Source organism: Amphibalanus amphitrite, unplaced genomic scaffold, assembly GCF_019059575.1.
Source record: "Amphibalanus amphitrite isolate SeventyFive unplaced genomic scaffold, NRLGWU_Aamphi_draft 001084F_arrow, whole genome shotgun sequence".
NCBI lineage: Eukaryota > Metazoa > Arthropoda > Thecostraca > Balanomorpha > Balanidae > Amphibalanus > Amphibalanus amphitrite.
Genome location: NW_024882578.1, coordinates 143,536 through 168,792, shown reverse-complemented (window position 1 = coordinate 168,792; position 25,257 = coordinate 143,536). Strand labels below are relative to the sequence as shown.

The following is a 25,257-nucleotide window of genomic DNA, read 5'->3' as shown; positions in this document are numbered from 1 at the left end:
CAGGGGGGGGTCGATGCGACCCCCCCTCGCGATTGGCTCCTATGGCGCCTAGAAACACCAAATTTGATAGGTAGGTGGGCCCCCTGGAGTTCTCGTCCCTGTGCAAATTTGGTTGCTCTAGGTCAACATTTAGGGGGGTTTTGGGGGGTATAAATGTAAAAATTTCGCTAAAAACAGGTCAAAAGTTTTTCGCTTATAACTTTTGATCTAATTAAGATAGAGCAAAAAGAAAAGCACCAGTGAACTCAGCACGTTAAGGCGCGTCTAATGATATACTTTTTAGCTTGCGTAAGTGTACTTAAATATTTCTTAAGTTTTAAGTAAACTTAAATTAATAAATTAAGTTCAAGTTAACCAAATTGCATCATATTGCATATTATTCTATTCGGCTGATCACCAGGAACACATTGATACCATTTTTTAAGCTCTAGCGTCATTATGTGCCAAGTTATTGGCAAAAACGTCATTTGACCTCAGTTGACCTCATTTGACCTGACCCATGGATAAGTACACCAACCAAAGAAGCACCAAGTGACCTGCTGTTAAGTACTGTGGTTTCAAAGCACAAAAATGATAGAACGAAGCGGATATCTCCAGTATTTTCCGTATTTAGTATTTTCCCATAGGCTTAACATTACGACGTAATGACCTCTAACTGACCTCAGGTCAGTGACATCAAAAAACCCGAACTATATGTTATACAACTCGGTGAACTTAGCACATCCTGAAAGTTTGAAGGAAATCAGTCCAAAACTGTGAGTTGGACAGGTGCAAAAAGAAAATTGAAATTTGACCATGACCTCGTACCGGTTTTTCTGACCTGGTGACCTGACCCAAGGTCACCCGGACCTGAAATTTTCAGGTCATATGTAAAAAGGTTGCCCCATAGGCTGTGCTAAATTTGGCGGCGCTGTGCGCCGCCGTTTTTACGTTATCTTCGAAAAACCTTAGGGGGGTCGCATCGACCCCCCCCCTGCCAGGGCGAGGGTTAAGTGCCGAAGCCCGAAACACTTTAATTTACTTCGATAGCAGTTTTCAAGACCAACGAGCTCGAATAATATAACTTCTTGAACAATGTAAGCACCACATAAAATGAATCGTGAGAGAAGCGGCTCAAGATTAAGGAACTATGAGACACTTAATAAAAAACGGCATAGATTAGAAACTGCACCTAACTTGCACTGGTTTTTAAACCTTTTCGTTGCAGACTGGTAGATTAAATTTTAGGATTGATTTCAGCTGATGCTCAAATGGAGCTATTCATTCGTTCATTCATGCGACCATCCAATTCCATTCATAAAAGAAGCCAGTGACAAAATTGTTCATTTTAGTTAAGTGTGAAATACAAACTCAATAAAAGTTTAATGATACGGCAAATTTGACAGCTTTTATAATGAACAGACAAATAACTTTAACGAATCAAGGTTGCGAGCCCCAAATAGGGGAGAGTGAGGTATAGATGAGCCAAAGGGCAAGTTTAGCCACCCCATGTTTCTCAGCTCCATGCAGTAGCGGCGGAACACCTTCAATTAAGGGGGGGGGGGCACTGCCGACTTTTGGTCCCATTCTTTCCATGCAACGCCCATAGGGCTAATGTTAAAATGCCAAAATCAAAGGGGGGCACGGTGCCCCGGTGCCCTCCCCGTTCCGCCGCCTATGCTCCTCTGGCGCTGATTGACTTGAGCTTCCATGTGCCGTTCGCTTACGATGCTGCAGTCTTTCACGTGAGACGGCAACGTTCTCACGCTCAGCACCCGGTAACATATCGCCCCTGATAACTAAGACATGTTTTGCCTTTAAAATGAGATGGTTGTTATCTACGGTGCATGGTTATTTTCCTTAGCGGGTGTCATTAATCGAAAATGGCCACGGGTGGGGCAAGATCAGCCATTTTCACCTGGGGGAAGATGAGCCGGATAAGCCATTGTTGTCTCCGCTGTCGAAAACCAAACTGAGCTGCGCTTGTTTCTGCTGAATAAAAATGGTAGGAAATTGTTTTTCTTTGTTGATTACACAAGTTGTAAGTGATTTGCAGATTATCTGAAGGATAAAATGATTTCTTCCGTGATAGAAAACTTGACGAGTTATTGGAAGGCTTAAAACAGTCACTTTTTGATGGAGGAAAAAAACTTTGACATAATTATGTATGCCATGGAGTTAATAAAAGAGCCCACTCTTCGCCGCGCCCGGGAAAAGAAGAGGTTCGCTTTTTCCATCCATGCTCAACTTTCCGGTTTCCCCACGATGTGTCTCAACTTACCCCGCCCATGGGGTAAGATGAGCAACGTGCAAGATGATTTTTGACGTAGCCTTTCAGTACAAAAATAAGCGGTATGAAACATTTCTGGCCACCATTACATGCGCAATGACGCACTCTGTCCGTCCAACCCGTAAACGCAGAAAAATGATAAGTAAGTTAGCCTGTAGCTTACGAAAAACAAAAGCGGCTCAACTTACCTCATTCTTCCCTACGTTACACAATTGAGGGCATTTTTTAGGCCATCACAGTATTTGTCAACAATTGTTGTTTGGGGGGCTGGGGAGGGTGGTTACTGGCTCATAAACTGCCCCCCCCCCCAAAATAAAAGAAAACGAAACCGATCATCCGCGAAAAGAACTATTGAGCTCGAACCAAGGTGACGAATCGATTTATAGGTATGCAGGATGACTAACGATGCCACTTTGTGTCAAATAAATTCCATCATCTGGATAGCACGTCAACATTCTATTTGACATTTTACAACAAACGTATACTATTTGGCGCGACTAGCCTCATAAATGTTCTGAAACTAAAACCGTTTCTTCGCAATTAACTTGGACCACGTCATCCCAGCTTATGCACGACAAAAATAAAATAATGATTCAGGATCACTGGCCTGAATTCGAATGCTTAAAGTTTACTCAAAACCGGTGTGGCTGAGGCACTCTTCGCTACATCTCGTGACGGCCACCATTGTGTTGCATTTTTCGGTAAGCTATAAGTTAATAAGGAAAGGATTGGTGAGTGGGTTGAAAATAGCCCCCCTCCACCCCCTCCTTCTGGAAACATAAGTAATCGAAAGATCTGGCGATGGTTTACCCACCTCCTCTGCCGCCGCGCTGCGAGGCCTCGATTCGTTCGGTATGTGGCTTCCTGAGCGGTCCTCCCCGGAGGCAAGGTGAAAGGTCATGGCCTGTATCAGAAATTTATACGTTGCTGAATATGTTTTATAGTTCTTCCAAGGCCTTGGACACCGTTTTATTATATCGGATAAACATTGCACTTTCTTGTCAATCAATACATTTAAAGAAAACTTGATCATAATCTTATACTGCGGCAATTGTAGTTCTGCTTACGGTTGCCTCTTTATGATACGGGCCACCACCACCTCCACTGCGCTGGAGCTCAGGCGTTCTACCCCTCCCCGCTACGGACCGGCCCTCGGGCTAGGTGTGTTAGTACTGAGCGCAAACCTGTAGTAGTCACGTGACTTTCATTCACGTAGCGGGAACGGAAGCTATAGGCGATACCAAGGACGGGCTCTGGGGAGGCAACCGGCGCGGAAAAATAGCACGATTGTAGTTTTGGAAGAATATCTGTTGCGGTAAGAGGAATTATGCAAAACATACGTGCTAGGAGCAAACATGTGTTATTCCTCCATACTTTGCGCTACATTTCCTTTCTTCAATGGCTAGCACTTAGCAAATAATAGCGCAATTCTAAATTGGTAATATATGTGTACAGTAGCAACTGCGGGTCCCTGTACTGCACTGCACTTCTTTGCAAGTACCTATTTTCTTTTTTTGTTTTTGTTTAAAAAGCCAAGGGAGCCAAACAGCCAAACACCGTTCCGTGCTTCTATCCAAGATTACTTCTATCCTCAGGATACTGAAATCCTTCTCCTCCACGCCGCAACCCCCCTCCGGGCTGGACAGGCAACTTTATCTCATGCGGGCTGTTCCCTTGGAGCGGCACCGCTGCTCCCGAGGGAGCGCACCCCGTAGCCGGGTGCAGTGAGTACCTTGGGGCTGTAGGTGGCCTGTCCTCTGGACGGGCTCAGCCCCGGTGACTCACTAGGGTGCCTGCCCAGACCAATGTCTCCCCCTAAATCCTATCATCCTCCCGGCTCTGAAATGGTCCCATTGGACCGAAAGGGCCTAACCCAGCAAAACAAAACAAACAAACAGCCAAACACAGCCAAACAGCAGCTCCAGATGGTCCTGCGAGAACTTGTACGTGAGTACAAAACGGCAAACGCTGCCTTTCTAGCGGTCCCGACAGCAGCTGGTGAAGTCAAGGAAGTCATGGCAGTGAAGTGACTTAGTGAAGTCACGGCAATGCCGACAACGCTCAGCCAGCGCCTCGTCGAGAGGATGCTTTTTTCAGAAGAATTCGTGAGCGACATCAGGTATGACATGATGTCACGCACGCGTGCCACCGCATCGTCTTTGTTTTCAGTAAGATCGTTGCCTTGCGACCCCATGGCGATCGGGTTCCTACTGTTGAGCATATCGAAGATCTCGTCAACAACAAGAAGGAAGCCGGCACGGTAGGCATCGAACCCTGGAATTCCAGGTAGCCCAGGTCGTGTAGAAACACCCCCCTCCCCAGGCCAAATTACTTTCCGCGTTTGGCTGCCGGATTTTGGCATTTAAAACGCCTTAACCCTCGCATGTGTAGGGGGGGGGTCGGATGGACCCCCCCCCCATGGTTTTTCGCGAATAACTCGCGTAAAAAGCGGCCGATCGCGACGAAACTTTCAGTACCCTCGCATTGATCAATTTGACACCATACCCTGAAAATTTCATGACCCTGACCCAAATGACCTTTGACCTGTGACCTCTTTTCCGAGACCATGTTTGGCCGGAATCGCGATTTCGCGTATGTCGGCTCGCACTAGCCGCGTGTTTGCAAGCTTTTCGTGGTTTCAAACGTTCAAACATGTGATTTGATGTTACTCCCGTGTGTGTCAAGGTCACCTGAAGGTCAGGTCAGGTCATTGACCTTTGGTGACCTCGGGTGACCTCGGGTCACTTTTTCGAGTTTTACATGTTTCTAGGCTAGTTTTTGGAGCTGAATTCGAATTTAGCAACCATTTGAACATTTACGAAGTAGTTTTGGTGACTTCGTAACATGTTACGAAGCTGTCAGAGGCGGTTGACACGTACTACGAATACCCGTCACAACCCCTACCGGTTGACCTGACCTGACCTGACCCGACCTGGTCTAAATGCTTCAAGACATCATCTGTGATAAAAACTAACACGATATTCGTGATCAGCACCCCGAAAAACCCCTTAGCAGCCACACTTTACGACTTTCTAACAGGTCCCGATTTTCCCGACTTTGGGTCATTGACCTGACCTGGAAGGTCAACCAATGACCTAGGACCTTAAAATTGGGTATCATCGGCTTCCTCTCGTCACGGGCAACACGCTCGTTTTTTCCGCGAAGCTCTAGCTCGATCAGGGGCCAAACGGCAAGGGGGGGGTCCAACCGACCCCCCCCCCCCCCCCCCTACACATTAGAAGCTGGCAAACGCCGCACACATGCGAGGGTTAAAACTAGCCAATCTCAAAGACTTTTTGCATGCAATTTGTCAGGGCATCTTCACAAGGTATCGTTCTTTTGATAAGTTCCGGTCTTATGAAAAAATTAACCCTATTCCTGGCGGGGGGGCCTCAGGAGCCCCCCCCCCCCCCCCCCTGAGGTTTTTTGGTTATTTCTTCCAAACGCGTTGAGCTAGGAAGCTCAAATTTTCTGACTTTTCCTAAAAGGCTTCTACGCAACATGTCTGAAAATTTTGAGTTGATCTGACCTCAGGTCAGGTCACCAGAGGCGGTTTGGTGACCCTACCTCAGAAAAGTTTGCAATCACGCCAGAGCTAGAGTTTTTGACCGATCAATTTCTTCTCTTCAGGCTTTAGTTAGGGTACCAGTATGTGCAATTTGTATATCTTGGAATTTTGATATCGGTGACCTAAGGTCAGGTCAGTTTCGCGACCTCCCCATTATAAGTCAATGGGGGAAAAATCAACTCCCTGTTTTTACTACTAAAACGGGTCGGAATGGCCCCATATACCATACATGACTTCATATACGATCAACCTTCACTACCTTGAGGTCTGTTTTGCTGTTGGGCAGCTGTGAGGTCATGTGACGTCATCAAAGGTCACCAAAGGTTTTTGGCCAATAACTCCGTACAGGAACAAGATACAGACGCGTGGATGGTCTCATTGTGTTCAGCTCGTTAACCCTCGCCGGACCTATTGGTTTTCTACATACGCGCCGGCCGAGGGGGGGGGGGGGGGCGGGTACGACCCCCCCTCGCCGTTTCGCCCCTGGTGGAGCTAGCGCGTCGCGGAAAAAACGAGCGTGTGCGCCGTTACGAGACGCAGAGATTGGTACCCAATTTTAAGGTCCTAGGTCAACCGGTGACCTCTGAGGTCAGGTCAAGTGCCCCAGGGTACGGTTCAGTTTTTGGTGAATAACTTCGCAAAAAACGGCCGCAGAGCGCCGATTTTGGCAGCATCGTGTTTGCCTCGCTCAGGCGCGTCGAATGATATACTTTTTGTCCGGGTCAGGTCAACTTGGGGTGTTGACCTCAGGTCAAGGTCAGGTCAGCACCCCCAGGTCACGAAGTTGGTCGAAAGAGGTCATGTCGCATATCATTCGATTCGGCAGGTCTTCCTGAGTCCATTGGTGGCTTTCCCGACTCGCTAGCTCAATTTGATCAAGAGTTATTGACGAAAAACTAATATGACCTTGATGACGTCATAAATGACGTCACGCAAGGTCAACATTGCAAAAGTGACGCATCTAACCTTGCAAGGAGTGCATCAAATCACGATTCTGTGTGCTTGAGATAGTTGGAGATCGTTCCCGGCGCCAGAATAGCAGTTTGAATTTTTCCCCATTGACTTATAATGGTGAGGTCACGAAAATGACCTGACCTCATATGACCTTTAGGAAAAATCCGAGATATACAAGTTGTGGGACTCATAATGGATACTAGATCCTGCAAGTTTCATTTCCCTGTGACATCTCCTCTGGCAGTGAGGGCGTTGCGAAGTTGCGACATCTGAAGACCGTGCAGAGGTTCACTTATGACGTCATAGGTCAGTGACCTGACCTTACCCAAAAATGCGGTTGGTGTCAAAAGATCCGGCTTGGATCAAAGGTCAGGTATGCCAAGTTTCAGCTCTCTATCGCCAGCGTGTTCGGAGCTATCGCGAAAAAACCCTATGGGGGGGGCGGCACCCGCCCCCCCCCCTCGGCCGGCGAGGGTTAAGACGCATCGAATGGTATACATGATGACCTCGAGGTCACGTGACCTGAGGTCAACCTTTGACCTTGACCTTTCGAGGTCAACATATATATCATTCGATGCGGATTGACGAGAGGATCACGATGATGCCCTTAGTTTGTTCCTATCTTGACTAATTCGAAAGTTATGCGAGCAAAACTCTCTCCATATCTAGCGCCGCCATTTTGACTTTTTCGACCCCTGTGACGTCATCTTTGACCTGACCTGAAAATGACCTTAGTAAAAATTGTAGATCTTGACCGTGCGTATCCGATGCCGTTTACCGTTTGTCGCTGCGATGTGTAGTTTTTGAGATCTGAAGGGGGGCCGAATCGGCCCCCCCCGCCAGTTTCTTGTCCCGGCGGAGCCCGCCAGGAATATAGGTTAATGCTTAAGAGGATTTTAGGTAAGGAAAGTTCTTCAAAAAATTTCGATTTTCTAAGCTAAAAAGTCGAGAAATCAGTTTCATAGCCCCGGCGATTCTACGTCTGTCGTCTATACTGGTAAGTGGTATAAAACAACTGATATGAAGTTCAAACCAGTGCCCGTGATGGCACAGTAAAGGTCCCTTGCACATAAAAACTATCTGGGTGTCTCGGATTACCCGCCAAATTTGAATAAAAGGCGCAGAATTTGGTCACTACTGTTTCTAAAAAGCTCGTGGCGCACCCCAATGCTGTGCTGGCGGGTCTGCGTATGCTTGCATTATCGCATACCTTATTTCGATGGAGCAGCTTGACGCGGGGCCGAAATTGAATGCTAGCGGGGATAACGTCACCGGTGCCGATGCACAAACATACCAATGTATCTTTGTGTTTCTGCCCGTAAATGGCACTAGTGATGCGCGCCTTACCGCGCCACACACCCGTGTGCTGATATTTCTCCCTCTAGATGGCACCAGTGATGCGCGCCTAAAGATATACTGCACCGCAATGCCAGCGTGTTGATATTTCTCCCTCTAGATGGCACCAGTGATGCGCGCCTAAAGATATGCTGCACCGCAATGCCCGTTTCCTGATATTTCTCCCTCTAGATGGCACCAGTGATGCGCGCCTAAAGATATGCTGCACCGCAATGCCCGCGTGTTGATATTTCTCCCTCTAGATGGCACCAGTGATGCGCGCCTAAAGATATGCTGCACCACAATGCCCGTTTCCTGATATTTCTCCCTCTAGATGGCACCAGTGATGCGCGCCTAAAGATATACTGTACCGCAATGCCAGCGTGCTGATATTTCTCCCTCTAGATGGCACCAGTGATGCGCGCCTAAAGATATACTGTACCGCAATGCCCGCGTGTTGATATTTCTCCCTCTAGATGGCACCAGTGATGCGCGCCTAAAGATATGCTGCACCGCAATGCCCGTTTCCTGATATTTCTCCCTCTAGATGGCACCAGTGATGCGCGCCTAAAGATATAGGGGAGAGTGGGGTGGGTTGTATCAGTTTTTACTCCGAGACCCATAACCTCGTAACTATCCGTGATATACTCATTATTTCCATACTATCCCCTTCCTTGATTCTTCTGCTTTTTTGTGCAAAGTAACTTTTCCGCTACCTCTACCAGTTTTTCTTCTACGGTCTCCCGAATAGAACAATGTTTTTGATACAACTTGCCCCATGGCTTAGGTGAGTTGTATCACATGGTGGGGTAATTTGTATCACTATTTCACGTTTCAGGGAGTGTGCTTACTACTGGTTTTGAACATAACAACAACATTAAATGAGGTTAATACAATGTATAGGTATGCTCAAAGGCTTCACTTTATTAGACCAAACTTAGGTCAATGCAATCCGAACGAAACATCAACAGACTAGACGCAAAAGTGGCCCGTTAAGCAAAGAAGCCAACACATTGTGCCGAAATGGAACGAGCATTGACTAGCTACCTACAAACGCGAGCCAGGGCTTAGCTTTCGCGATCAAAAGCAACATACCCATGCATACATACATACATACATGTTACAACATACCCCACCCGGCTCTGATACAACATGTACCTAGCCGCCATCTTGGAAAAAAACATCCTCGTGCTCAAAAAACAGCGGACAGCTGGAGAAATCCGTTTTCACTCACGCAGCCTTAGAACCTACCCTCACCACCACTACGGAGATCTTTCAAATTCGTGCACATCTAAATGCCCAGAACACACATTTTCTTGCAACTTATTTTTTTAGAATGACATTAAAAAAACATAAAATCGGCTCTCACCTCGAGACGCGTCCACTCAGCCACAAGACAGAACAGGGAAAGATGGCGCCCGGAAAACCTCGTCGGCTGGTCGTGTCGCGAGCGCCATCCATTGGATAAGTTTGGCACAATTCGCCCTGATACAACTTGGACATGATACAACTCTCCCCGCTCTCCCCTACTGTACCGCAATGCCCGTGTGCTGATATTTCTCCCTCTAGATGGCACCAGTGATGCGCGCCTAAAGATACAGGGTGATCCAAAAAAATTGGAACCCCTAACTTAAAATGTCCGTAAGTCCGAAAATTTTCACATTATTGACAAATTGCAAACAACATTAGAAAAAGCGTTCAATTCTCTATAAAACAAAGTTGATTGAACTTAACTATTACTATGAATAGGGTGAAGTCGTATAAGAGTACGCACTTAGTGGATTTCTTGCTCTCATTTGTTTAATATTTGAAAGAAAGAAATCGCAAATAGGGAATATTAAAGGCCATTGAATTAGCCATCAACCCATGGGGCAACGATCCTTCAGCGTAAATCGAAGTGGTCTAAAACTGACATTTTCTGAACCGCTGCAGTTGCGTACTCTTACCATATGGGGTGTGTAAGAGTACGCACGCCAGGCGGGTGGAGTACGCAAGCATATGAACACACACCTATGCAGCTTGTACTGTCCAAATGCTTAACTTCAAACTCAGAAGGCATTTAAGTTAATTCTAGTATCCAAAAAGAAAAACATAAAATAAATCTTTCAAGTCTATAAAACAGGAAATATTCATGTCGCGTGTTTCTTAAAAAAAAAATGCACAATCAAAAGGGAGAATAACTCGTATTTGGAAGAATTTCGGGTACGCATCTGCATCACAGTGCTGCATTGATGATATACCTACAAAACAAACGTCATTGAGCGATAGATTAATAATTTTATATTTCTGTATCAGTATATTCGATTTAATGTATAATTCTGCGTACTCTTACCCTCCCGAACAGTGCGTCCTCTTACCGTACATGCAATTCGCGCACAAAACAACCCCGAAACGTTGTGCAAAACTTCGCTAATAGAATATTGCACTGCACAGTATTTCCCCAGATAACTTCACAAGTTTCCCACAACAATCACGGAAATGTACCTTATCTCAACTGCCAAGTATCAAAATTATTGTACCATACCATAATAATATCATAACGCTCGAAAATAATATTCATCGCCTTAAACTAAACAGCGTCGCCGCTCAACGCCCACGTTCCGTTGGTGACAAGCACGCACTGGCGGGTTCATGTCACTTCATGAACTCGACAAACCCGCGTTGCTAAGCAACCGGAACAGCTGATGCGTACTCTTATCGCCCGCGTTCTCTTACCCGCCCTTACCCTATTGCGCTAGTTATATGCCTATAAAATTTGTGTCACGAAACTCACTGAAACGGTTTTGAACATTATGCGCAAATCAGTGATTTGCGGTTTGCTGCTCTGACCATGTCGCATGTTGGAGGTTCATGAATAAAAATAGCTCATTCACTTGCTATTGTAAGGAATTTAAATTTCAACAGGAGCAAAAAAAAATATCATTCGTTGCTCCGTGCCAGGCTCCGTGCCACACGGCCCACTCAGCGGTCGAGTTTCTGGAACAGGCATGCCCGGCCTTCATCGAGCCAGATGCCTGGCCACCGAAGAGTCCTGACCTCAACCCTTTGGACTTCTTCGTGTGGAGCGAATTCTGGAGCGAAGTATGTGTAGAGGTCAGAGGATCAGCACCATAGAAGAGCTGAAGGAAAGGCTGACGGCCTGCTGGGATCAGTTGTCCCAGAGACTGCTGGCCTGCGCCGTCGGAGCCGTCCCGAAGCGACTGCAGGCCTGCGTGACGGCCAACGGAGCTCGGTTTGAGCACATGCTGTGATGAACAGCGGAAGCTAGGACGCGTGTATCTGTTCTATTGTGTGCTTCTGTGTAAACTTTTATGTAATAAAATTGAAATAGGATGTGGTGTTATTCGCAAAAAAAAAAACAACAGATGGAGTGTTAACGGACTTCAGTGCATTGTTAACAATTGGCGATTTCGTTTCACTCAGTTTTCTGACGCTCATTCCAAAAGCTAATAGTGTGTCAATGCTTTACAACATACATTTACTAATTTGACGTGATTTTATAGAGGATTTAATGCTCTTTCTAATGGTGTTTGCAATTTGTCAATAAAGTGAATACTTTCGGACTTACATACATTTTAAGTTAGGGGTTCCAAATTTTTTGGATCACCCTGTATACTGCACCGCATTGCCTGTGTGCTGATATTTCTCCCTCTAGATGGCACTATTGATATGCGCTTGGAGGTATACTGTGCCGCAGGGCATGGCTGATCATTCTCACCCGAACATTCTCCCCACCCCTCTCCCGAACTGGCGTAGGGAGAACGGGGTCAATTGTAACATTTTTTGCATTTTATCATCTGGTGCAAACACGTTTGCAGTTATAAAGCTCTTTCTTTTATTTTCAGAAACTATGATGTTTTGTCTTTAAAATGCAGTTAAAACATTTCCGAAATAACTTCTTTTTCGGGTCAAAATTGTTGTTCGAAAAAGTCAATTCAGCTGTTACAATTTACCCCAGATACGGGGTCAAAAGTAACACCACCCGGGGACAATTGTAACATGTTAATTTACAGGCTACAGCAACACAGTTTTTTCCAAAACTTTGATTTAACAAAAGTATTGAAGACTTGTTCATCTTCCCAGACTTGGTAGGGACGGTTCTTCTCAGGAAAAAAGGCCTAAAACCTCGCACTTATACAGGGGTTGGATGGACCTCCTCTCCCTTGGTTTTTCGCAAATAAATCGCGTAAAAAGCTGCCGATTGCGACAAAACTTACAGTTCTCTTAATTCTAGCAATGTTTCATCTCCCTTGAAAATTTGAAGACTTTGACATAATGGCCACTGACCTATAACCTGTTACATTTGACCCCTGCAAAAATGTTACAATTGTTCCCGTCGCGCCTTGACATATTTTAGACGAAACTTGCGCAAAAGGATGTTGCATGTACAGCATCTAATGCTTTCAATTTATCGACAACAAGCCTGCCAACGCTTACACAAAGTCTGAAATCGATATCTTTTCAATGGTGGGAATGAGCTAATCAAATATAACGGTATAAAAATTTACAAAATGCTCTCAAAAACACATTACTGTGCACAGCCATCGACATACCCGGCACTTTCGCTTCAAACTCATTTGGGAAAGGTAATATAGAATTACGCATTTTCGGTCTGAACATCAGCTCATTCTATTGGTAAGTTTATGAATTATTAACACTGTTACAATTGCCCCGTGTTACATTTGACCCCGCTCTCCCCGGATAGAGGTACATTCCGTGAGCTGTCAAGAGCTTAGTCCGCGCATGACTGGTGATGATGATGATGATGATGATGATATTTATTGAACAGAAAGTACTGGAACAAAAGAGTAAATCGGAGATTGGTGCAGAAGCTCAAGGCTTAACTCGGGGTTCCTCTCTCCGTGCACACTCATTCACAAACATACAAGCTTACATGCAGACTCGTACACTCGGGGGCAGATTGATGTTCCACAACTCTTTATCCACCGGGCTCCTATGGCTCAGCATTGGCAGCAGCCGCCTGGTACCGGTAGACTGTGCCGCTTCACTTACTTGTCAAGCGGCACAGCCTACCAACACCGTATGCCACCGGTCTGGGTCGGTGGCTGGAAGGCGATGTGGGCCGCCTGTGACGTCAGCGCAGCGGTGAGGGCCGAGCCCGGAGGCATGGCTCGGGTCGGCGCGGCGCGGCGGCTGGCGAGGGCTGGGGAGTGAGGTGGGGTGGGAGCACGGACATCGCGCGGCTAAGCGAGTGTAGTTAACTTTCGCGTCTCAAGGCGCCAATTATTCTACCTAACAATTGTGCTAAAGCAGTTGTTAAAATGTCCTATCCCCAAGACAGCGCCTATCATCATACTTGCAATACACATTACGACACACTTAAGCGTGGCAATGGGACAGCCGATAGAACTTATGTCACTCGTGCATCGAGGTGCGGAGCTATATTTTGTATAACATATTAGTATTAAAGGTAGTGTGCCACCTTTGAAAGATTTCCCATTTTATTTTTCCTAGGATAAGAAGCTTCTGTTTTTACCTATTATCGCAAAAAAATCAAAAATGGGCCTGGAATAGTGCCTTTTTCGCCTAAAAGTTTTTCGGTTTTTAGATATGTATAACAACTGTAGTGGGCTCACCTGCAAACAGGCGTCGGGCAACAATCGCGAATGCGGCGCACTTGTGACAATAAGCAAAGGTCATTATAGTGTTACGACCATACGACGTACGGGAATGAGTTATCAGCTGTCTAATCGTAGACAACACAATGTCGAGCCTTAAACTGTAAGCCCGTATTGGTATTGTTTCTTTTATTTGGCTGTCGAACATTATTTATGGTTTGAAATATGATTTTATGTAAAATAATTGATATGAAAAAGCCGTCTTATAAGTTATGACCCCATTTCACCACACGCAAGTGGCAGAAATGACAATGATCAGCTGACGCATTTTTCTTGGCCGAAGTCAGAGCGCGCGGCCCGACGCACCACGCGTATTTGGAAATTCCGACCTCGACGAGCATCAGAAGCCACCTAACAGGCGTGTTCGAAACCGCAGGAGATGATGATGAACGGGTTTATCGAAACTTGATTGGATGAGCATATCGGTAATAGCGATTTCAGTGTGTGCATTTATTGTTCATACTGGTGTGAAATGTGGTTGGGGTACGACCGACAACCCGTCGGGGCGAATTTCGCACTGGGGTACTCAAAATTTGAAGAATTTAAGACGTTTCCATGAGTTTTGAAGGTATGGATAAGTTCTAAAAATCCGGTTCTCCTTATCTGGGCCATTAACTCCATACGGTCCAAGAAAGCTGGCACACTACCTTTAAGGTTTTGATTGAGCAGATTGGTGTCTATTGTTTCGCACGGCAATCGTCCAGAGCCGTGGGAACTGGGGGTAATGAGTAGTGCCGCAGCCAACGCTCCAATTTAAAGCGATTATTACTGTTGCTCTAATATGTGGTCGCAGCCTCCAATAGCAAACCGTTCCAACTAGGAGCCAAAAAGTCGGCCACTCAGGGGGGCTCGAACCGGGCTTCTCCCACCGGCCAATTCACGACACGAGCGTTCATCCACTGAGCTACTGAGAATGCTCCTCGTCCGCACAAAACAAAATGACATTCACCCGCTGACCGCCAATGACAGTATTGTGACATTTGATCGCGTTTGACCGCGGCGGGTGGTCGCTGGTTTCGGCAGCTCAGTGGATACACGCTAGCGTCGTGGGGTGACCGGTTGGAGAAACCCGGTTCGAACCGTCCCAGGTGCGCGACTTATTTGTTCCTAGATGGAGCGGTTTGCTATTGGTGGCTGCGACCACACATTAGAGGAACAGTAAGAGTTGCTTAACCCTATTAGTGGCAGGCTCCTGGTATACCCCTATTAGTGGCAGGGGGGGGGGGCTGTTTACGACCCCCCCTTGATATCTCGAGATCTAACGGGCCGATTTTCAAAATTCAAACGGCATTAGATTTCGCTCAACGTGATCTACATTTCTAAAAAATAAAAATTAAAAAATGTCAATAGGGGGGGGGGGGGGTAGAGGGGGGTAAAAACGGGCAAATTGCAGATACATTTTAGACTGTTTATCACGGCCAGGTTTCTGAACCAATCTTAACGCAACTTTTGCCGATCGATAGAGAATGAACCAGGGATTCACATGGATCCTAAAAATATGCATTTTCAAAAATCATAGGCGGATACAGATCATTGAGATTGGGGGTACACAAAAAGTATAGTAAATAAGGTTTTTGTTGGTACTGTTTCTAAAAAGGGTGGTAATGGTCTTGTTATGTTACAATTTTCTTATGAGAGAACGACTACAATTGTATTGGTCATGCATAGGCGGTGTCAGGGCACCTATGTTGGGAGGTAAAACATAACCCCCCTTTTTGGACGCCTGGATCCGCCTATTATAGCGAAAACGTGTCAAAAGAGGATGCACAATAACTGTATATGTTATCACATGATACCTTTCACTCACTGTTCGTAAAACTGGTGCAGCATCGTGATCTTCGCCCAAATGACTCGCTTCACGAATAGGACCCCCAATTCCCAGTGCTCTGGAGCCGCCCCTGGTAAAGTTATGAACTTGAAATTTTCAGGGAATGTGCCCAATTTAGTTTTAGGAAAAGTCAGAAAATTTCAGCATCGTAGCTTCAGCGGTTTCGGAGATATTTCCGAAAAACCTGAGGGGTGGATAAAAACAACCCCCCCTGCCACTAATAGGGTTAAAGTTGGGACGCCGCGCTATCCAAAAACCCCAGTTCCCACGTCTCTGGACGATTGCTGTGCGAAATAATAGACACCAATGAGCTCAATCAAGGCCTTAATACTTATCTGTTAAAAACAATGTAGCTCCGCAACTCGATGCACGTGTGATATAAATTCTATCGGCTGTCCCAATGCCACGCTTAAGTGTGTCGTAATGTGCATGGCAAGTATGATGATAGGCGCTGTCTTGGGGATAGGACATTTAAACAACTGCTTTAGCACAATTGTTAGGTAGAATAATTGACGCCTTGAGACGCGAAAGTTAACTACACTGGCTCAGCCGCGCGATGGTCCGTGCTCCCACCCCACCTCACTCCCCAGCCCTCGCCAGCCGCCGCGCCGCGCCGACCCGAGCCATGCCTCCGGGCTCGGCCCTCACCGCTGCGCTGACGTCACAGGCGGCCCACATCGCCTTCCAGCCACCGACCCAGACCGGTGGCATACGGTGTGGGTAGGCTGTGCCGCTTGACAAGTAAGTGAAGCGGCACAGTCTACCAGTACCAGGCGGCTGCTGCCAATGCTGAGCCATAGGAACCCGGTGGATCAATCTGCCCCCGAGTGTACCTATGCGTTACACAATACACATACATACAAACACACACTCAATCACTTGTACTGGCACGCGCACACGTAACAATTCTTGCCGTAACAGGTAATTATTGTGTTAGCGTCACGTGCATACATGCACTCACACACGCTGGTGGTGGTGGTGGTGGGGGGGGATGGGGCTCTACAGACTGGTTTCCTGTAATATCTTCTAAACCACCTGACGGATCAACACGAAACTTGCAAGTTGCAGTACCTTTAGCTGCATCAATTTGACATCTTTAAGCAAAATAACAATTCGTAGCTACCATAGGGCAGCCAGAAATGACGTCAGAGGGACGTCAAGACGGACGATTTTGATGCAAAACGTTGAACTACGGCAATCGCTCTCAAGAGCTCAGTTATTAACCCGCGCCCGGCTGGGGTCCTGGATTTCCACGCCCTGCTGGGGGGGGGGGTGTTTGAACACCCCCCCCCCTTCTAACTCGGCTCCTGGGCCACGTAGCGATACGCGGAAGGCGGCGTTCGAAAGAACGTCAAAAATAATGACGAATTCACTTCGGTCAATTTTTTGGTCAGGTCAAAGGTCAGGTCACCAGAGGTCATTGAAGGCAAAATTTCGCCGATTTCCAGGTCGAATGTCGAAAATTTCCAAGAAGCCAACGCATAACTCGGGAACCAATAGAGCTACAGCGCCGCGGAAAAGCGCATTCGATAGCCCTATTAACGCCCTTTCTGAGTGATTTTCTCAGATTTGACCTAACGTCAACGGTTTTGCGTGCAGGGGGCAAAAACTGCAAAAATAGCCGATTTTTTCGGAAACAGTTTTTCTGCAATAACTTTTGACCCAAGCATTGTACGAGCTTACTTTTGCCGGCATCGTGTTCCTCTCGTCAAGACGCATCGAATGAACTATAATTTGACCTTGAAAGGTCAACTTGAAAATTTGACCTCAGGTCAAGGTCATGACCTGACCGGAAAGGGTCATGTTGCATATCAGTCGATCCGTATCGTCGAGCTGAACACATCTAAGGTGTTTTCATCGCTCTAGCATGCCTCTATCAAAAGTTATTTGCGAAAAACTGTTAGATACCATTCGTGACCTAAGATGACCTCAGGGCATAAACAGGGGTCACGGACACCATTTTCATGTTCAATGTGTCTAAACCACTTGTAATTCAGTGTTTGGGAGTGTTTATAATGTCTTTCGTCCAAAAGAGACGCATTTCAATTTTCTCCCATTGACAAATGGGGAGGTCGCAAAATTGACCTGACCTTAGGTCATCGATATCAAAATTCTGAGATATAAATTTTGTACATGCTATTGCTCTTAGCAATCGCTGAAAGTTTCAAAGCGATCGGTCACTCGGTGTAGCTATGACAGACATTGAAACTTTTTATGAGGTGAGGTCACTTCAAGTGACCTGGTGACCTGACCTTGGATGACCTTGGTCTGAAATTTTCACAACATGTGTAGAATTGATGTATGATAAGGTGTACCAAAAACGGCGGCGCGGAGCGCCGCCATTTTTGAGATATTCGCGAAAAACCACAAGGGGGTGTTCAAACACCCCCCAGCAGGGCGCGGGTTAAGCTAGATCCGATTTGTAAATAATCAGACATGATTGAGTTTTATTCACGATCGATGGCAACACAAGTCAAATTCCTAAAGCCAGACGTTTCGGCCACAGGGTGCCTTCGTCAGTGCTGGAATCAGCTCATATCTGTTTCCAAGATACAGTGAACGAAAAACCTGGATTCTATACCTGGGCAAAAGCGGCTGCAATGATGGCACTAGGAAACAAAACGTAAACGATTTATAAACGAAAGGTGATTGGCGAACTTTGAAAGACTCTGAGAAAAGGCGAGCGAATTAAACGTTCCGACATTGACATTGTGACCTGTAGGTCCATTCATTATATAACTTAATTTTCAGCATATCAAAAGAACGCGACAAGAACAATAGCGTGATGAATGCCGTTCTCAATTTAGGTTTTTTAATGTTGAACCCAAGATTACTAGAACATAGAACATACTAGAACATAGAACAACGGTTGAACCGTTGAACCAAAGAATGCATACGAAACCTGTGCCCGATGGGTCGACTTCGAGCGATTTATACCGATTGTTTTTGATACTATGTGTTTTTAATTTAATCACTAGTGTCCACTGACAAAGGCACCCTGTGGCCGAAACGTCTGGCTTTAGGAATTTGACTTGTGTTGCCATCGATCGTGAATAAAACTAGATCCGATTTCTTTGCATGCGAGGACTAGGAATACAAGTGGCTATCAAACTTCTATCTTAGATTTTCAAAAATTTGAAAATTTCCAAAAGTATATTAAAACGATTGCCAAAAATATATTGTTTATTTTTTCACATAAGTTTTTGAATTTTCAAGAGAGAGAGAGAGAGAGAGAGAGAGAGAGAGAGAGAGAGAGAGAGAGAGAGAGAGAGAGAGAGAGAGAGAGAGAGAGAGAGAGAGAGAGAGAGAGAGAGAGAGAGAGAGAGAGAGAGAGAGAGAGAGAGAGAGAAAGAGAGAGAGAGAGAGAGAGAGAGAGAGAGAGCGTACGGAACGTTTGTAGGTAATAGAACACATGTCGATGTTCATTCTAGCAGATGTTACCGATATCTTCAGAAATAACTAAGCTATACGCATTTTGGTCAAAATTTCACCATTGTCGATTTTTCAAATCCATTTTTTTTTTCAGTACGTTTTTGACATTGTGCAGCAAAATGGATAGCACCATCGTGTATCTGAGCTCAGACTGCATCTGATAGATACCTGTTTATTGAATGAATTTCAACTTCAAAATTTGACCTTTTTACCTGAAAGTGACTTCAGACTTCAGCTATATTCCGCTCAAAATGGCCTCGAACGACACAGGCGACATTACCACGCGACCGATACATGAAATAAGATTTTCGTGACCTAGGATGACCTGGTCTTGTCTTAAAAAAATTAGACTCGGTAACCTCAGGGTATCTAACCCATATATCAAGGAGTGCGTAAACCAAAAATGAGCCTGATCAGACTTGTAAGCCGGCGGCCGGAGACTAAATTGTTAACAAGCAAAAATGATGATAACATTAACTTTGACCTGACCTGTGACGTCATCGGTGATCTCGAGGTCAATGAAACTAAAATTTCTCGTAACAGTTTTCCTGTTTGCATTTTGAGAGATTCAGACGACAGATTTGACATATGACAGACGCTGTTTGAATTTTGTCAATCAGCCCAGTAGTTTCGGAGATAGGAGGGAACGAGGCTCTGTAGAGCCTCCCCAGTCAACGGCGTAATGGAAAACATCCCAGCCGTGCGCGGGTTAACCCGCGCCGTGCTGGGGGGGGGGCGTTTTTACGCCCCCCCCCCTCAGGTTTTTCGCGAATATCTCAAAAACGGCGGCGCGCAGCGCCGCCGTTTTTGGTACACGTGTTCCTACATCATTTCCGCACATGTTGTGAAAATTTCAGACCTAGGCCGTTCAAGGTCAGGTCACCAGGTCACGTCAAGTGACCTTACCTCAGAAAAAGTTCAAAGGCTCGCTATAGCTACACCGACTGAACGATCACTTTGAAACTTTCAGCGATTGATATGAGTAACAGTATGTATAAAATGTATATCTCGGATTTTTGATATCTGTGACCTAAGGTCAGGTCAATTTTGCGACCTCTCCATTATAAGTCAATGGGAGAAAATTGAAATGCGCCTCTTTTGGACGAATATCGTTCAAAACGCTCTCAAACATCGGTTCATAGGTAAACATGACACACTGAATAGGAAAAATGCACCTGTGACCCCTCTGTGTGCCCCTGAGGTCATCTCAGGTCATGAACGGTCGCCAGCAGTTTTTTGGGTATAACTTTTGATAGAGACGTGCTAGAGCGGTGAAAACACGTCAGATGTGTTCAGCTCGACGATACGTATCGACTGATATGCAACATGACCCTTTTCGGTCAGGTCATGACCTTGACCTGAGGTCAAATTTTCAAAATGACCTTTCAAGGTCAACAAATAGTTCATTCGACGCGTCTCGACGAGAGGAACACGATGCTGGCAAAAGTAATGTCATGGCGCTTATGAGTCAAAAGTTATTGACGAAAAAACGTTTTTCGTAAAAACGGCTATTTTTGGAGTTTTTGCCCTCTGGAGGCTAAACCGTTGACCTGAGGTCAAATCTGAGAACATTACTCAGAAAGGTCTGTAAAAGGGCTATCGAATGCGCTTTTCCGCGGCGCTGTAGCTCTATCGGTTCCCGAGATAGCCGTTGGCAGTTTCCAAAATGTTGAAATAGTCAACATTTTACCTTTGGTGACCTCTGGTGACCTGACCTTTGACCTGACCCAAAAAATGACCGAGTGTTTTCGTCCTTATTTTTGACGCTCTTTCGATTGCCGCTTACCGCGTGTCGCTACGTGGCCCAGGAGCCGAGTTAGACGGGGGGGGCGTGAAAACGCCCCCCCCCCCCCCCCCAGCACTCGGCGGAAAGTTCAGGCCACCAGCACGGCGCGGGTTAATTCATAATTCGTCGACTGAACGTAGGTTTGCATTTGGGTCTTAACTATTTTTTCGACATTTTTTTGACATAACGTGAAATCGTATGCTGGTGATTGATACGCAGTAGTTCAAATATGTTTACATAACTATGTAAGCCTTGCTGAGTTGTGGCACGTTTCCTAATATTAAGGTAGGTATATAAAGGTATAAATATATATATAAAGGTATAAAATATATAAAAATATAAAGGTATAGAATATAAAGGTAGGCTTTATATATAAATACAAAGGTAGGTACTTTTTTGTAAACCAAATGCTGGTTGATTTTAACGCACCGTAAATTGAATGCAGTAATGACCTTCGCTAAAACAACGTCGTCAGGTCACCTAAATCATAGTAGGTAGTTTTAATCGTTCGTCGACTCGTCGCTATCAAATAAGATTAATAGATTGTACATTTATTAGGACCAGCTGTACGACATTAAACTAAAACATATTGCATTGGATGCCCTCAGGATGCCTAGGGATGCCTTCCGGATTGGATGCCTAACATTAAGTACGTTTCAAATAATAATGGCTTCAGACCTGTTTAACGAAGGTCTCTGCCGCGCGTCTTGGTTACGTATTATGTATGTAGTAGCCAAGTAACATCTCCAAATCCATTATGACCTTCACCGCACCAATTAAAGCGTCTTTTAACACATACCTGCCTGGCCTGAATACATTTGTAGGCATCCAGGCCTCTATTAGTGATCTGTATAGTGTATAGGATAGACTGTGCCGCCGGACACTGCTTTGCTATGCTGTACCGCAGTGCATCTTTGCGCTGGAAGGCGTAATTCATGGCTTAGTGGCCAACGAATACCTACTGTAGGTAAATATGCATAAGGATGTTGTTAAAGCCATTTTGCATTGCTCTTAGCTAATTGAAATCTGGTTTAGGATACCTTCTACTTCCTTTTTAGTTTTTACAGTGCTCATCCATGATAATTGAGCGACAAGCGAACGGTGCTTTTAGTTTTGTTTTCGGTGTAGGTATGTAGGTAAGTACCTAGATTAGCAACAAATGTAGGTATGTATGTAGGGTAAAGAGGGCGTTTTCGCCTGCTCCTTTCCCCCTGAGCGTGTCACAATAATTCTTAGTTGATGGCGTGTAGTGAACGAATGTCCGCTTAAACTTGTTTAGATACGGCTTACGTCTTAACTGAATAGCGCCAATTACCTTGTGTTTTCTTAACATTCGAACCGAATCAACAGAACGGCTGTTCACCCAACCCAAGACCCAAAATAACGTCCTCAGAAGTGCGGTGAGTATGCCGATGGGTGCCGTACACCCATGGTCGTGCTGCCCGGGGCTGGGGGCAGGGCCTCGTCGGGAGGAGGAGGCGATTGAGTTATTGCAACCATTGCTCCGCCCCCCGCTGCAATAATGGCAGTCGCTACGGCCGGCCGCGAAACCGAACAGGGCATGTGAACTTGGATGTTTTTATTGAGAGCATTGCATGTAAATTCAAGGGAGGTAACATGATAAACTAGATATTATGTCTCTTTGAGTTATAAAGTGTAACTGTCTTAGCGCTTGTTATCTGCAATGAACGACAACCTTCGAGGGGCAAGATGTGGTATAGCAGCCTTTTAGTGTCAACGTGGTCGGATTTTGAGACAACTTTCCAATCTACAGCTGCTCATATTCGAGAAGCGAAATATTTTCAGATCAATAAGGTATTATCATTTGAATTAAAAACTACTCAAAGCTCCCTTTCTTTGCCCTAAAATTGCAGTCACTTTACAAGAACATTAAAAATATGTCAAATATTTACGTGTTTATTCAAGCAAAAAATATTGCGCAGTTTTTAACATTTTAATATATATTTTTGTGTGTATATTCATGCTCCCTTGATTGATAAATGATCACTGTGTTTCAAAATATCATAAGAAATAGACACCACGTTATTCAGCGTAGATGGCGCGCGCATCGCCGACTCGTGAGGCTCTCCTCAGGGCCGTTGGCCGAGAATGACTGCTAAACAAAGAACGCCATTGGCCGGCGAGCGCGGCTCCGAGGCCGTAAATGAGTGCTAGACGGTGGATTTTATGGTCATCATACCATTGACGTCCTGTATTTGAATAAGTTATTATTTTCATCTGTGACTTACGTTCTAACATCAAGAAACACGTGAGAGTACCGTTAGGCTGTGATTGTGAGTGTGGTGCGCGCTGGAGTGAATTGGAGTGCGTCTGATAATGGAAAGTCAGCAATATGGCATGGGCTATGGGATGCAGCAGCCTCAGGTGGACCCGAACTCTCAGCAGCAGCAACAGAATAACGGCGAGTCCGAGCCGCGGAAACAGGACATCAACGAAATTCTGCAGCAGATCATGACCATCACCGAACAGAGCTTGGATGAAGCTCAGGCCAGGTCAGTAGAGCCACTGTGCCCCGTGCTTGTCCCACGCATTTGGTCATCATTTTCATTTCTCATTCTTAAAATAGAAAAGAGCGCTTTTATGTCGCTTGATTGATAAGTACTGAGAGATACTTAGGCTTTATAGGCTGATATCAGTGGATGATATCTATTTGAGTTCAAATTTCAATGTAATAATCCTTTCTGATGTTTCACCAAGTAACCTTTTCCAACACCTTGCCAGGCAACTAGATTGTGATAACTTTCCGCCGCATTTGCCTCTCCCCACCGTACTAAGGGCATGAAAACAATATCAGCCGGCGCCACCAATTCCGAGTCTAGTCGGCCCACTGTTCGTCTCCCCGCTGTATGGGAGAGAAGGGTGCCGTGGTGCGCCATCCGCGCCCGGCCGGCCGGCCGGCCGGGCGAGAGCCGGGAATTCCGACCCGCCGCCGCCACCGCCGCCGCCGCCGCGCGGCCCGCGCGGGCGAGCGGCCCCGCTCGCCCCGCTGTTGGCCGGCGTGAAGTGTCCTTCTCGCTCCGTTGGGTTTATCCCCACACTGAGCCGCTTATGTCGCATGAAACGACAACCGAATGGAGCCGGCGAGGTCGTGTTTCGCGAAATTTGGCTCTGGTTCGGCTAACTTGAGGAACCTGTGGATCAACTTGCGGCGTGGCGTGTGGTGTGGTCCCAGCAAACAGACTGCGCTGATGTAGTTATGTGTTTATGGAAACTTATCCGTCTGTTGTGTCTTGCCGTGAATTCCGTATAAACCCTGACAAAATTGGCATGCTCGTTCATGCAGTTATGCTCTTTCCTAGTGAACAGAACTAGAAGCTGGAGCCACAGTCCAAATTTCAGGATGCTTACATGCCAAGGGACACAATCACCTACAGGCTACAGCGTACAGATTACAACAGATTCATACCTATTTAGTTATCCAATATCAATGTTTCTATTCAGGACAGGTGCTTTATAGGTTGTCTGCTGATAGTTGATACGCAGTTGAACTGGCAGTCATATTGATGGTCTCTGGATAAAATATGTGATATTGTGATGTGATCACTGGCTGCAGTATAGCTTCACTAACTCACTTTGATTTTGGTGTGTTTGTTCTGAATCTATCAAGTCATTGCTTGAGACAAAATTCTACCTTTATCTTCGTTCAACAATTGGCTCGTCGTTCAGACGGAAGCAGCAAGCAGCTTAGGTATATTGTCAAGCGTCGTAGTCTTAGGTGGCCTATCCTCATTTGCACCTTTATTCTATTCTGGCATGCTAGATAATGCTGACGAACGACTGCTTCTATTTTTTTCGTTTTTTCTTCTAATCTTCAGTTAACCTAAATGTCTTGTGTGTAATTTCACATTTCCAAATCCGGAATATTTTGATATTGTTTCGCCTCCGCGAAGACGGAGGTAGGAACATAAATTAAAAAAGCTATTTGATTTTAAAGAGGGAACGACCAACTTCAAGAGTGCATCCCAGTTATTCATTCTAAAAACTATCCAATTGAGACATAAATCATGTAATATCATCCAAGTGTCTGTTATGATAAAAGGTTCCTGCCTACTCGCACAATGTCTCACTTGCGGCACCGCTCTGCAGCTCTCTTGTTTGAACACCAGTAGCCACGTTCGAGTGTGTCGAGCTCGAAGGCGAGGTGTGAATTCGTTCCCTCGTGAGCCACTTGACCTTAACACCGATAGCACACACTTGATCAGCTAGATGACACCGCAACAATGTTTGTCGCTCAAACAGCGCCGTGCTCGCTAATCGCGCGGGCTGGGGCCCGGGGCTTTACGATAGGCGCCGCAGAGCCCGGAATGGGGGCTGGTGCAACCGGCACAGTCGCTCTGCACTGGCTATAGTGGAGCACGTATCCATACCGACAAACGTCTTGGTGTATTCCATTTGCTAATAAAAGAAAGCGTGCCTCACCTCCGC

The 25,257-nt window shown here is 45.8% G+C and overlaps 1 protein-coding gene across 4 annotated transcripts in view; it reads left to right on the top strand.

Annotated features, from left to right (window-relative positions):
- Positions 1 to 22,904: 22,904 nt before the first annotated feature.
- Positions 22,905 to 25,257, top strand: part of LOC122369915 (homeobox protein extradenticle-like) — a 70,831-nt gene continuing 68,478 nt past the window's right edge. For 2 of the 4 annotated variants that reach the window (XM_043345064.1, XM_043345062.1), the window contains exon 1: positions 22,946 to 23,324. In XM_043345064.1, the coding sequence (XP_043200999.1) occupies positions 23,149 to 23,324 (176 nt within the window). In that variant the 5' untranslated portion in view covers positions 22,946 to 23,148. Of the gene's footprint in view, positions 23,325 to 25,257 lie in introns of all 4 variants that reach the window. The other 2 variants (XM_043345065.1, XM_043345066.1) reach the window with 2 other exon arrangements.